The following is a 14,783-nucleotide window of genomic DNA, read 5'->3' as shown; positions in this document are numbered from 1 at the left end:
CTTTCAACTTCTGCTCAGACGGAGGTGAAAAAGACAATAATTGCGCCGGTCATGCAAAAATGACATGAGAGAGAGAAAGAGAGAGAGAGAGAAAGGGGAAACATCTATTTTTCACCGTCTCCTCCGCCAAACCTGCTCTCTCGACCCTGCTCTGGTGGCTGTGACTGCCACTGCTCTGAGCCCCCTGTTCAATAAACACTGTCCAGGGTGTCAGGACACCGCACTGAACAACTGGAGCGAAAAATGCTCGGGAGTCAGTTGTCCTACATTGACTTATTCCATACACTAAAAACACAACAAAGATGAAGTGGCACTTTCAGCACATAAATACTTCAATGCATGAGAAACATAAAAAACATGAAATGACTGATGATAACCTTCATGAGTAGAGGACCCAATCATACAACAGTATGTGGCTGTATTAATATATATCAATAACATGGCAGACATATGCATAAAAAACATAACAATGCGTACAGCATCTCTACCCGGTCCTCGTAAAGTTCTTGCAAGGTCTTGGTGTTGGGTCATGGCCCCAGCAGGGAAGGAGCACTGTAATATAGGCTGGCGGTGATTACTTAGAATGAGTACATCATGATTGGCACTGACCTTGCCCTCTAGGTGGACGGGTGCACCTGAACCATGCCAAGGCTGGATTCATCTGACCGTATCACATTCCACATGTCCTTTGTTCCATTTACGTGTGTTCTTTGGATCATGGTTCTTGCCAAAGCAATGTCACATTTCTTCAGTGGTTAGGGTTAAGAAACCTGTCTCCGCTCACCTTGTGCTAATGAAGCTGCCTGCTTCTGAGTGCAGTTGAAGTCAAACTGCTTGCCCGTCCTGCTTAACACTTCAAATGAATGCATTAATGTGCAGGAGACTGTACTTTCTACTGCAGCCGCCCCTTAATGGCATCCTAAACTCCGAGCCCCATGCCAACGTCACCTTTGGCAAAGTTCCCCGTGAAACATTAGAGCTGAGCTGTCTCCGTCAGTTAAGTTCCTTGTCCATGAAGGGTGCCCTTACACACATCCCCCTTTTTAAAGTTCTCATTATGTTGCAGCCATGCTAGCAAAAAAAGAAAAGCGTAAAAGCAATCAGGTGTATCAAACCTTTTATACCTGACCTTGCATGTCCAATAACACCAACAGCATGCTTAATGTAATAAGATGCCAATTAATGAGGAAAAATAAGTGATGGTCAGCTACTTTCCCCCACTTACACATCCATTTGTACTTAGAAATAATACCAGCGAAGCAAAAAGCGACTTACCAGGTTGCCGACGGAGAGCATGGTGTTGAACTCGTCGGTCATGGGGTAGTGCTCCATGGCCATGAAGAGGGTGTTGAGGACGATGCAGATTGTGATGGCCAGGTCCAGGAAAGGATCCATCACCATGAACGTTATGAGCTCCTTCAGCCTGAGCCAGTTGGGGCTGCACCTCCAGATGAGGTACTTGTGGGCAAATACATACCAGCAGGGGTGGCACTTCTGCTGGGCTTCCTCCAGCTCTGTGACCCACGGGGGGACAGACAGGAGGGCTGAGTGAACCAAGAAACTGAGTGCCAAGCATTATGTGCTCGGGCTATTAGCAGTCAATCTTCAGTCACTTCGCTTAATGCATGTATGCATCCACCTAACAGACTCAGCAGGTGACAATTATTCAACGTACGTCCTACCATTTTCTAAATTGTTGCAGGCATTTCAAAGAACTACCTCCAGGGATCTTAGTACAAAAAGTACAGGTAATTATCTAAATGATTCAAATACAGTTTTGGAGTAAATGAGCATCACAGCTGTCTAGCCGTTGAACAATAGGTGAAGGTTGAATCAGATTGTGTTTTATGACAGTGGAGGAGTCTGTAACAATTGATATCCCATAACAAGCCATAAGATAGAGACGGATAAGACAGCAGAAAGAAATACGCCTTCAGCCTTCAGCTACATTTCACTTAGTAAAGGTGAATAATTTTTCAGTCTATGCTTAATGCTAAAAACCAATATGAATATTTCAAGGTAACTCACCTGAAGTATTAAACATAAACCTGTCATAAAGGTAATTCATATCTGGATATTAGGATATTAATACTCTTTCCCTCACTTAGCTCTCAAAATCACCGCAGCCCACACGGGACAGCTGCTACTATTTCACATCCGTCTGATAAATGTAATTCAAGCCTACATTTCACTAAGCCATCGGGATTGATAATGTCATATTTTCACTGACAAGGCTAGATAACCTAGGCCTCGTGAGTCTATTCACATAATTGGATTTTTTTGCATCATAAACATCATACAAAGTTTGGGTTTCTTCCTTTGTGAGAGTGTAGAGCAACTGTTTCATTTCAGGGGCCTCTGGGATTCCACTGACTGTGGCACACAGAAGGAGATTTCTCACGGGAGACTACAGGGAGCAGATGGGGAAGTCTTTCATTGGTGTTATTTATTTCTATGCTATCGCATGGCTCAAATCAGGACTAGAAGTATGAAGCATTGACCAAACCTATATTGCTGTATCAGCAAGAAGGTAGGCACGACATTGGTCTCTGTCATCACAGGTAAGTGTGTGTCCTAAATATAATCTTATTTGTTTCCTAAAAAGCAGGTTAAGACATTTCTTAAAAAAATTATACCAAAACAACAAGTGATCACACAATATTTATATTATTACTCTAGTCATTTATTTTTTCTTAAGTATTATGTGCATAATTTAATAAGATCATATGGACCTTGCAGCAACTTATTTTAAACGTTGAAAATATCTCTGGTGGTAGGCATGGCTTTAGAATGGTCTCACTGCCGGATATAACCCCAAAGATGAGAGCTAGTGTGTGTGTGTGTGTGTGTGTGTGTGTGTGTGTGTGTGTGTGTGTGTGTGTGTGTGTGTGTGTGTGTGTGTGTGTGTGTGTGTGTGTGTGTGTGTGTGTGTGTGTATGCGTGTGTATGCGTGTGTATGTGTGTGTGTATGCGTGTGTGTGTGTGTGTGTGTGTGTGTGAGTGTGTGTGTGTGTGTCTCACCCTCCATGGCATCGGTGAGGCAGCTGGCAGCACTCATGGTCCGCTCCCTGCGTGAGAGCTCCTCCACGGAGATGATGGAACTGGGGAGCAGCATGCTGCTCAGCTCATTGGTGGAGTTCGGGACCTGGCGGAGGAACGGGGAAAAAAACACATCAGCCAAAACAAACCATAGAATATTACTTTCAAACACATGTCAAAGGCTAACAGGCATCCAGTTGTACGTTTCCTCCTTGTGAAAACACTAACGAAGGGAGACTGAGTACTCTTTCACTGACCTCATGGAGAACATTGTTTGATTTGATATATTTCAACAGCTTCTACCGGGGTTTTCCGACATTAACATCTGCCAACAGTTATTCTCTGTACACCTTGGGTAGCTGGCCCATAATCTCAGTGTACATAAGAAAGTAAAAACCCACTGGTAACCTCTATACCAGCGCTTTGGTTAAAAAGAAATCAGGAAAAAACAAAGGACACTGCACAGCTTTTCATAATCACAACATCCTACTGAAAAGGTCTCTTGCTGACCCAAAGAACATGAATAATTATGATAAAAATAATAATAATGATACTTATACGATAATAAAAACTGCACTGAATAAATCACAGCTGCGACTGAAAATGAATTATGATACAACATGGAGATTATCAGCACCTCTCCAACAGCAGGTACTCGGTGTAACACAATGTTTCACGTGACAGTCCTGGCCCAGCCAAACAACAACAACCACAACAATAATAAACAAAGAGACAAACAAGAAAACACAAGACTCTCTGCTGAGGTCCTAAGTCAGCCTGATTGGCTTTCTGAGTGATGCCGGGAGTCGTGGGCCTGACTTCAGTTGGCATGCACACGCTGTTCTGGCTGGGTTCGGGCTCGGGCACGAGACGTCACTTCAGGCAGACCCTTCACGCTGATGCACAATTCTCACCATGACCCCGCAGATGACGGGTGGAGAGAGTTTGGGTGGAGGGGCTCTAACCGATGTCAGGTCAATGGCAACAGGATGAGTAAGCGACAACACACAATCACAAACCGAATGCAGAACACGAATGTGTGCATTTAGAAGCTCACACAACCCCTTGGTTTGCCTTGTTTTATGCCAATGATAAGACTGTTCACTGTCGTGGTTTTTACAGATTGTTTGTAAAGGGTTTTTGCTGCTTGTGATTGAAAACACCGGTAATGTCTTCAAAAATGTGTCATCCAGTAACCATTTTGTGACCAGGATTTTGTATGTTTTTGCAGAACATTAATATTCACAGTCTAATATCCTGCTATATCAACAACACATTTCAGGCCAGTCTAACAACAGCGACACTGTACCGGCCCACTTTGTTTAAATTAAGGGCAGAGAGTCAATTATTCCTTATTTGTCTGCAGCAATGACAGACTGATCATATAATGGCTTTTTGATCCCAGGTAATCAAAGCTGTGACGCACTGGCACTTTGTCTCTGCCCACGTCACCGCCCACCTCCACACTGTTTTGGTGTGAGGGAAACTCCAGGCCACTCTCCCCCGAGTGAGACGGAACACCAGAGCACCTCTCCTTCAGCATCTGTTGCTACGTTACCATGGCTGCATTACCAGGACAACGGGGCACCCATGCCCCCCCCCCCCCCTTTTCTCTCACTCATCCAAAGCAGAGAATTGAGTCAAGGCAACCGCCCTGAGCGTCCAAACAGCTTGCCGGAGTTTTCTTCGCTTTATTTGAGATAAATCTTGACTGCTTGGGAGTAATATAAGCCCTCTAGTATTGGCTACTCTTTACAAATAAACACTTCATAACGAATCTATCAAATATTAACCCTTCATATCTAATCCATCAGATGTATAACACTTGTGGGCTGTGCATGCTTCCTACTAGATATAATTCACTGATAAGTCACCATCAGCTAAACAGCAGAATAAATCATGATTTCTTCGTTGGAAGAATTCTAAGAATTCGGTGACGTCTGTGATTTATTTTTTCAGCTTATTGACAGTCAGGGGGATTGCCATTAGCATTCATGGACGACCTCGGGTCTGGCTGTTTACTAATGAGATATATTACAGGAATGAAAACATAGCTGAAATGAAATGTTCGAGGGGTCTCTCAATATCGAAAGCCAATACATTCACAGGGGTGGGACAGGGTGGCAATCAGGACTGATGTCAAAGAGTGCAGTGAGACGGAGTCTGATCATAGAAGTGATAGCTGTTCTCAGAAAGGGCTCACTGTTGTGCTTATTTGTTTTTATTTCTTATTACGGACTTTTAACCTGCCAGCACTGTGCTATTACTACACTTTATTTCCTATGGCAGCTCTTTTCATACAAAATACAACATACATTTGCAATATTTCAGATTTACAAAACATTTCGGCTGACTGAGCAAATATCTAGTGCCTATAGTAATAAGTAAGGGATAATGTATTGTCCGGAGGTCATTCTCCAAAAATAATTCCAGACGGAGCGAACAACACCCCGACGCTGAAGAGCCGTATAATAATATACGTTCTGAAGAGCCGTATAATAATATAGTATAATGTTAAAGGCCCTAGTGTAGTAGTCTTTTGGACACAAACTAGTGTCACTGGTACCAGAAGATTTGGTTTGTTGTTGTTGTTCTTAGGTCTGCCACTAAGAGGACTTCTTTATTTATAGCGTATCCCTTGATCAACTTCTGTTGCACTAATGAGATGCTTTATTGTATGGTAGAGGCCTTTTAGGTGTGCTAATCTATGGAACAAAAACAGAGTGCTTTTTTTTAAACAAAACCAGATCTGAGTTCCACATACGTAACTAAAAGACAGTCACTTAAATGTCAGCCTTTTTCAGTGCAGGTATTTTAAAGGCTGATAGTCTTTTCAATGTCAGTGCTTTTCAACTTCAACTCTCTGGGCCCTATCTTGCACCCAGCGCAATTGACATTGTCACCGACGCATGTACCATTCCTATCTTGCACCCGGCGCACAGCGCGATTTTCCCTCCAGAGGCGCGCTTCGAAATGAACTTGCGTCGACATGGGCGGGGGCGGAACAGAGAAGGCGTTTCTCTGGCGCAAGTGGTATTTTTCAGTTTCAAAACAACGCTGTGCGCCGTGCGCCATTGACCACAAAAAAGCTGGTCTAATGTCAGAGGCGCAATGTCTAAAGTCTGTAACGCGTATTCAGAACGCTATTTTAAGGGCGCATGTGCTTGCCCGCACAGTATAGGACCTATAGGCTACACTTTACTTCTGTCGTCTACACAAGAGATTTACACCAATTTTTTGGCAAGCCATATATAATTACAAGGAAAAATAAAGTATTTACCACATGAGGAGATCATTGTGATATCCATATCCAAGATATTTAAAAAATAGGCATACATCTAGCGTACACATTGACCCAAATGATTTAGGTTAATTGTAATGGCGGTTCTGATGTCTGCCATCTCCTGGCAGATGAGCTGGGGACACACTGTCACCATCACATTTCTGCGGCGAGATAAGGAGAAAAGGGAGGGAGAGGGAGAGGTCGGTAGAGAGGAGAGCCTGATCAGTGGCTGGCCGCACGAGCGCGCACGCACACACACACACTCACACTCACTCGCTCTCTCTCTGGCAGATGAGCTGGGGACAGACGCACAATGTCCCTATCACAGTCTACAATAAGTTCGGCTATACATGCAGTTACGTCAGGTCTAGTCCGACATGCTGGGGAATTCATAAAATTTCCCGTAACACCCGACAGCCAAGAGCGGGCTAAGCAGGCGTTCTGGGAGAAGTTCCCTGGCGTCCTTGGCGCTATAGACTGCACCCATATTCACATACGTGCACCCCCAGTGTTTTACACAACACTGCCATGAATCATGGATGTGTAAATGAGGATAGATTAGAGGACTTTAGAAGACGTGAGGTTGAACTGCATGTGCCGATGGGTGCAATATTATTACCATGCATACATAACCTAGTGATTCAGTGAGTGTGAACCCAAAACATCGGAAAGTATGTTTTTGTGACTTTTATTTCAAATATGTTGCCACCAAAAAAGAATGCTAGTAACTGAAAAAATACAAACGAGAAATGAAAGTAGAAACATTTCTCCAAACAAGCATGGGAAAATATTTATCGTGATTGTTTCTGGTAACACACGTTCTGGTGACCTCCAGGTAATTCCGCCATTATAATAACAAGCCGCTATGCGCTCCTCGCTCTTAAAGGGAATGTGAGATGACGCTCTGATTGGTTTATTGCATATTACGCCCAAACCACACCTATGGCTGAGTAACCTCCTTTGGACCAACCCTTTTGACAGCGCAAGTGTGTTTTTTCCGCCGTTAAAATAGCAACTGCGCCATAGAGCCGCCCACACAGCTACTTGCGTTTGGCGCCGTCCTACTTGCGTTTCTGATCGGCAAGATAGGGCCCTCTGTCTCTGTTTTGCAGTGGTGGTTTGGTGGGAGGGGCAAAAACGACATGATTTGCGTTTGAATGAGGGCGTGGTCTGATGAGGGCGGAAACAAGAGGGGAAATCCCATGCAGTTCAATGGGTCTCCACATCCCAAAAAAATGATATACATGGATCATTTAAAACTGGACACTTTCAGGATAGATTAGTGTCCCAACATGGTGCACCCTTAGTTAAAATTGCATTAATTGTATTCTAAATGTCTTGTGCTCCTTGGTCCAATCTTAGTCAGCTCAGATTAGCAGACTAACGTTAGCTTATGTTACAAGTAAAGTTAGCCTTGTTAACTAGAGTACATTTCTGACATTGTACCTGGTAAGCTGAAACAATAACGTTGGTGTCATACATTTCTATCACCATTTTATTATCTGGTCTTGTCTCAAACATCAGGCTACAGTGCCCATTGCATACATAGCATAGGTTACGTTTAATAGGCTACTGTATGCGCAGGTTGGATTCCATAGACATGATCCTCACTGCAAACTGATAGACACCTCTTCAACCTCTTGGGGTGACAACAAATATTGAGAGGTTTTTCAAGTTGTTTGCAGTCAAAAAAATAGTAGCAATAACTTTTTTTAATCAAATGTTTTTCTAATGTTTTGTGGGTTGCTTTGGAAAAATGAAGGTGTGTAGCCCCAGAAGATGTGTAGCCCCACAGGCAGCCTGCCACATATTTACATTTACATTTACATTTAGTCATTTAGCAGACGCTTTCGTCCAAAGCAACGTACAAGGGAGAGAACAATCAAGCTAAGAGCAATAAAACCTGGTGTAACACTAAATACTGCTTTTTTTTCTCCAAGAAATAGAAAACGACATAGAAAGAAAAAAAAGTGCGGGAGTCGGGACTGTCACTGCTTAAGTGCAAGTTAAGCCAAGGTGCCAGTTAGGAAGGGAGGTGCTCTCCGAAGAGTTGGGTCTTCAAGAGCTTCTTGAAGGTAGAGAAGGACGCCCCTGCTCTGGTAGTGCTAGGCAGGTTGTCCCACCAACGTGGAACTACAACTGAGAATAGTCTGAATTGCCGTGCTTGCACAGGCGGCAGTGCCAGACGACGCTCACTGGATGAGAGCAGCGTCCTGGGTGTAACATTTGCCTTTACAAGAGCATTTAGGTAGGTGGGAGCAGTACCAGTAAGCATTTCGTAGGCAATCATAAGTGATAACATATACAGGGAAGCAGCCAGATCATGGTTTGAATCTGCTTTTGACCTCTTTGCTGACAACATAGACAACAGCAACCAAGTTGGGTTAACTAACTTTTATGAAGTGACAGAGTAATCTTCACATTTACTGTAAATCTTACAAGTAAATTATGTCAATCCACCTATGCAAATCATGTATTACTTGCCCCTCCCACATAGAAAAGATTGTCGTTGGAAAGGCACATCACATAACATTAACATCGATGAAAAAAATGACACATGTTTGTGTGTTACTTTATTCTTTGTTGGAAGAGCGGATTATTTTAATGACTGTCTTTGAGTTCAGTGGAACTCTTTTCAGTGCCCAAACTTAAGTGTTTCACTGTTCTATTTTTCAGTTGAGTTTTTTCATCATTTTTTAAAATGCCAAGCACCAACATAATATCATTACATACATTCAAAGGCTGGAGCTGGCTAATCCTCTCAAATACTGATATTTATTCAGTATAGTGATTTCTGCTTCCATGTCATTAATGATCAAGGTTAAAAATCTCTTAGTCTATCCTTTACGGCACTACTTTTCTGGGCTGTCCATATCAGTACATCATTAGCAGCATGATGCTATCATTACACAATTTCCGAATTTCCAAACAACTGAAGAATAATAATGTTTGAATATTATTAGCAATAGTTAACTTTTAATAACTTAAAATTCCTTCAATGTAACAGCTTCAAGGAAACCAGAAATTGAAACTATGTTAACTGTCACATAAACATGCCTTGAGCCATCACATATGCAAATCCACCAAACCTCCCCTATGCTGTATACTGTGCACTATCCTAATTGTACCATATGATGCATCATATATATTTAATAAGCCGTGACTGTACTCACACTCTCTTCCTTGACCTTCTCCATGGTGCAGGCAGGCAGTGCTGTGAGAGGCCCCTGGCCTGAGATCCCGTTCTGGTCCATGGCCACAAAGAGCTTGCCGTTGATGTTGAGGCTGGGTAAAAACACCCCAGACCCATGGCTGGCGATACTCTGCGTGCTGGTTCGCCGCGTGGGCCAGGGCAGCGCCAGAGATCCTGCCCGACTGTCCGCGTCTCCATGGATGCTGAACTCATCGTCAGCGAAGTCCGCCTCCGAGTCTTTGTTGCGTGGGCGGAAGTTGAAGATGCTGACCTGGCTGCCCCTCCTGGTGCGTGATGACAGCGTGCGTACAAGAAATGCGCGTGTTGTGTGCTGGGAAGGAGACAGGAGACAGGAGAAATGGGAGGGTTTGTTGTGAAAGGGGGTTTGGAACACTCACTACAGGGTAGTAAATGTCTATATTAATGTCTACATGCTGTCAGTTGACTGCCACTGTCATTGGCCCTTTTTTGTAAAGTCTGACTGAGGCTGACAAACCTTCATGCCCTCTATTGTGTCGATTTTTTCAGTTTTTTCGTCACACTCGTTCTCCGGCTCTTCAGACAAGGTTCTTTGGCTTTTTCTCCGAGCTTTTTCTCCCGCCGTGAGGTACGGAGATAGATCTGGAGAAATCATAGACTCGGTCTCTGTCACTTTCTGAAAAGTGAGTGGGGCATAACAAGGGTGTGAGGGAAAAAAACGCCATGGTTTTAGGAGTTTCAGAGCAGCTTAAATAGATGGAAAGACAGACCCCAGACAGCGCATTGCAATATCTGGGACCTACAGATGCAGACATCTCAATCACATCATGTACTACATTGCAGTGTCATCTTCTCCACTATTCTGAATGTCTCTCTAATATGATTAAAAAGGCTAACACCATAACATCACATCTATGCCTTGAAGCGTTTAGGCTGCTGCTATGAGTGGAGGACTGAAAGAGAGGGTTTGGAGACATACTTGCTGTTCCTGCCGCAGGCGCTCCATAGCTTGCTGAAACTCGCGGTCCTTCTGCAGCGCCTCAGCGATGGTGGCCTGGTTCTGCTCCTCATAGGCCATGGCCACCACAGCCAGGATCAGGTTCACCAGGTAGAAGGAGCCCAAGAAGATGACCACCACGAAGAACACCATGTAGGTCTTCCCCGCCGATCGTAACGTCTACGTCAGAAGGCAAGGAAAATTGTAAAACACAGTGACTCCTTTGTAGATTTTTTGTTATTGCTGTTTGTAATATTGAGAATTATAGCAAAGCCAGATCTTCTACACAATCTGATTAGATGAGAGCTGTAATCAATACGCAGTGCCACTGAAGATTTGAAAAGATTTAATTAACACCATGAAGAGTGGAGCGCTTTGCGTCATTACCTGATGATAGAGATTTTCCCAGTAATCTTGAGTCATTAGTCTGAAGAGGGATAGAAATGCCCAGCCAAAGGTGTCAAAACTGGTGTAGCCATAATTAGGGTTCCTTCCTGTCTTCATACATTCAAACCCATCTGGACATTTCCTGTGAAAGAAACCAGACATAAGATAGATGTGTCCATTTGGGTATGTGGGAGTTATTGAGGCCAACAGTGAAATCCTTGAAGTGTTCAAGTGCCCAGTGTCTCTCCAAGTATGCACTTAGGAATGAGTACAGTGCTGCCAAATTGAATGTATGCTTTTGACTCACAACTCTGCACTCCCATTACTCCAATAGTAATTAATGATGCCACATGAATGCTCATTTGGCTGCATAGTCATACCCTGAAGGTCACAGAAAATTCATGCGGAATGCCACAAGAATTCGGAGCCGAAAGAGGGCAAGAACCACAGTGTAATCCACCTTACTGTATATAGCAACTGTCGTAGCTCGTAACATAAACACATTGTTCCAGACCAGCCTGGGACAGGAAAGATGATGCCACCCCACAGAAATGCATCCACGTGCCACCCCACGTGAGCCCAGCTCACTGGCCAAAGGCGTATGCGGCCCCCAACACTTGGGCTGTGACGAGCAGCGAGGAGGTCGCATGAGGGGTGGCGGGGGTCAGCCGACTGTCAGCGGGGCCGAGCTGAGAGGCCCGTGGCGCCACTGAATGTGCCAGCCCTATGCCGCCACCCCCTCTTCCCACAACCACTCTGTCTCTCCCCTGCTCGCCGGCCTCATCCCCCCGCAGGCTCCCGGGCCGGCGGCTCTCCAACCGCGGTGGCATGTGGCGGGTGTGAGGGTGTGGGGCGATGGGCGCTATCACTGTCGGACACCTCTGTGTGTTTCTGGAGGACGTGATAATGGACAGGGCCACTTCAATTCAATGCGGATGGGATGGTGAGGGGGAGGCGGGATATGAAATGCAAAAGGAGAGGTGGTGGGGAGGGGGGGTGATGGTGGAGCTCCACAGGCTGATAGTGAAGCAACCTCAGCTCCTGTCCTCTCACAAAATGTAAACACTGACTCACACTGAACATCACTTACTGGCACTCAGGGTTAGCTAATTCTGGAAACAATAGTATTTTGTTGTGTCTCTTTCACTCTCTTTGATGGGCTCAACATAAGACACAATATAGTGTAAGCTCAAGGAATAAAAAGCTAATCAACAATTACTGCAATAGTTTTGTGACACAGCATTAGTGATATTCTTGAAACCACTAAAGACACTTTGTCAGCCATTTGTGAGACTTTTAATTTGAGGTCTCTGTGGTCCCTTGGCCAAAGAGGCTGCAGTCACTACATTCACAAGCTGGGAAAAAACATAATGGTCCAAAGCATCTCCAGAGTATGAGGTCGCCTGACATGGTCTATTTTAGGGTTTAGTGGAGAAGGGGGAGGAGATGAAGCTTGAGGGGGAGCCTTTCAGAATGTGTTTGGTGGTTGAGCCCGTAAACCAATACGGTTCCCTTTCTATTGTTTCAATATTAGCTGCCCATTGGTATCGGGAGTCTCTATGTGCTAGGAGGTATTGGAGGCAACCTCCTCTGTTGCACTGTCACCAGGATGCTCTCAGTTAGCTCAGATGGCATTCCCAAACCTGCTTCTGCCATTTAAAAATTCAACATGAATACAATAAAACGAGCATACTAATTACTAGCTAATGAGCAGATCACATCAGACTATCTAGGTCCTAAATGCTTACCAACTGTATTACAGCTCAACAGTTGCAACAGTAATATTCTCCACAAAAAATATCAGCCATAGGATGAACCCTCTTTTGAAATGTTAAAGCGGGTTTACAGAGTGGATCAACGACTAATGTGGATTTATTATCAATAATGAATACTGCTTCAGAGTTCCTTTCTGGTGCCTGCTCTGTGTTTTCCAAACAGGTGTTTGAGCAGGAAAGGTGAGCTGGTCATTAACAGCTCTGGCTCTCATGACTGGGCCACAGGGTGGAGGGAGCCCAAATGAGCTGTTGGCAAAGGGAGCTGGAACAGGAATCTGCCCCCCCCCCCCTCACCGCTCACTCAGTGAGAGAGAGAAAATTAGCTCTCCTTCTGTAAGCCCCTAAAATGAGAGAGCCAGAGAGAGAGAGAGAGCATGAGCTTCAAAGTAGGGGTCTTCACCTTGATAAGACCCTGAGAGTTCACAGCTCATGTTTCTATTAGGTGAACGCAGGTCACAGCCTGTTTGTACAAACAGCAACTATATATCTAAGAGCTTGTAGACACATTACATCAAGAGAAAAGCATTACACCACTACGTTTTCCGCCATGAAAAATTGATACACGATAATTTAATTATTCAATCCTTTTAAAAAGGGAAACTTCAAATCTCACTACTATCTATTTCCATCTGTATAAAACCTCAAAACCAGCAGTTCTGAATGTGTTGTCAAAGTCATCCGAATCTCCCAACAAGCATTTACTGAAATGTTAGTCCACAGGCTATTACCTAGGACTGTGCAAGAAAGGTCTTGCAGGGTGCTCTATCAGGATAAGAGAACGGAATTTCTATAGCAACCGTTTCCAGGATGTTTGTTGCCCGAGGAGATTGTTTTTTGTAACATCCCTTGAGGTTTTCAGCCCGTCTCTGTGGGTTTGTGAGTTGTTCCAGAGAGGCTGGTAACGTGGCTGATATTTCATAACTTACATCAGATTCTGATTATATTGAATAATTCTCCTGTTGAGCTAAATGCTTGGTGAAGTAGCTGAAGCACTATATAAACTCAATCACAGGCAGCCATGTAGAAATGTATTTACATTTTTGTATTGCTTTTGATAAAGTCCATTCAATTACTTGATAATATTCTTTCTAACAGTATAATTTGATTAGTAGAAAGTAATTTCTTCCATTAAACATGCCACATATAGATTAAGGCGAGTGTCTAATGAAGAGACATGATACACAGTGCAAGTTTAAAAATTCCAAATATTCTTTCGATTGATTTAGGGAAAGCCTTATTTTACTCAGGTTTCTGTTCTTTGGTCTTGTCTAAAGATAATAGTAATTAATTAACAATTAAGCAGTTGGACTCAAGATCACCGACACTGTGGTTATGGTTGGGCTATTTTGAGTTGGTCTGGTTTGGCTCGTGATCAAAATCATGATCCATCCATTTGGGCAAACTATGAGCTGGCTCACTAATATAATCTTTCAAACATCCAAAATGCACCCTAATTACAGTGTATTTATAGTCTCATCCAGTGTAATCAACACAGACTAACACCCTATAATTACCACTGTAATACATGCAAGCCATTGGCTGTTTCTATAGGAGCCTTTGGAGTAGTCACAAAAAGGTTAATATTATCAGAATATCGCAAAGATTTTATGATACATACTTGATTACAAACAGGGAACACAACTACATCATGTAAAAAAAATAAACTATTTAACTCAACATTTAATAGAAACCACAGAATAAGAAAAGATCTACCTGCTTGCTAAATGGATTAGCACACATCTTGCACACCAGTGAAACTACAAATGCACATTTTATTTTTAAAGTGAATATATTCATTATACCTTTTCATGGATGAAAGGTACAAACATGGGAGAGATAAAGAGAGGGAGGAAAAGACTAAATGATCTTCACTTCATGGCCAGGGTAGCCATTAGTGAAGCCATTAGGCTGAGGCCAACAGCCTTAAACAGGGACAGATATGAGCGGAGCAAGGGTACCTGGGATAATGTGCACTCTGTAGACGCTAGTGGCTGAGAGAGAGGTGAATAAAGCTCCAGTGTCTCCCCTGTTGACTTATGCTGCGGTAACTGCATATTAACATGGCTGGTTTCAGGGAGATTATCACTCCTGTGGTATCTCTAATCCTGTAGCCCTGTTCTTGGTAATTTC

The 14,783-nt window shown here is 43.6% G+C and overlaps 1 protein-coding gene across 1 annotated transcript in view; it reads right to left on the bottom strand.

Annotated features, from left to right (window-relative positions):
- The window catches only part of scn5lab (sodium channel, voltage gated, type V-like, alpha b), a gene marked incomplete at both ends in the record, with an annotated part of 82,006 nt that overhangs the window by 48,695 nt on the left and 18,528 nt on the right, over window positions 1-14,783 (bottom strand). Inside the window, 6 exons of the mRNA XM_080855644.1 lie at window positions 1,276-1,514; window positions 3,022-3,145; window positions 9,496-9,846; window positions 10,012-10,170; window positions 10,474-10,671; window positions 10,879-11,020. Coding sequence (XP_080711770.1) covers window positions 1,276-1,514; window positions 3,022-3,145; window positions 9,496-9,846; window positions 10,012-10,170; window positions 10,474-10,671; window positions 10,879-11,020 — 1,213 coding nt within the window. The remainder of the gene's footprint in view (window positions 1-1,275; window positions 1,515-3,021; window positions 3,146-9,495; window positions 9,847-10,011; window positions 10,171-10,473; window positions 10,672-10,878; window positions 11,021-14,783) is intronic.

Source organism: Sprattus sprattus (assembly GCF_963457725.1).
Source record: "Sprattus sprattus genome assembly, chromosome: 17".
Lineage (NCBI taxonomy): Eukaryota > Metazoa > Chordata > Actinopteri > Clupeiformes > Clupeidae > Sprattus > Sprattus sprattus.
This window is presented reverse-complemented; position numbering and strand designations above follow the sequence as displayed.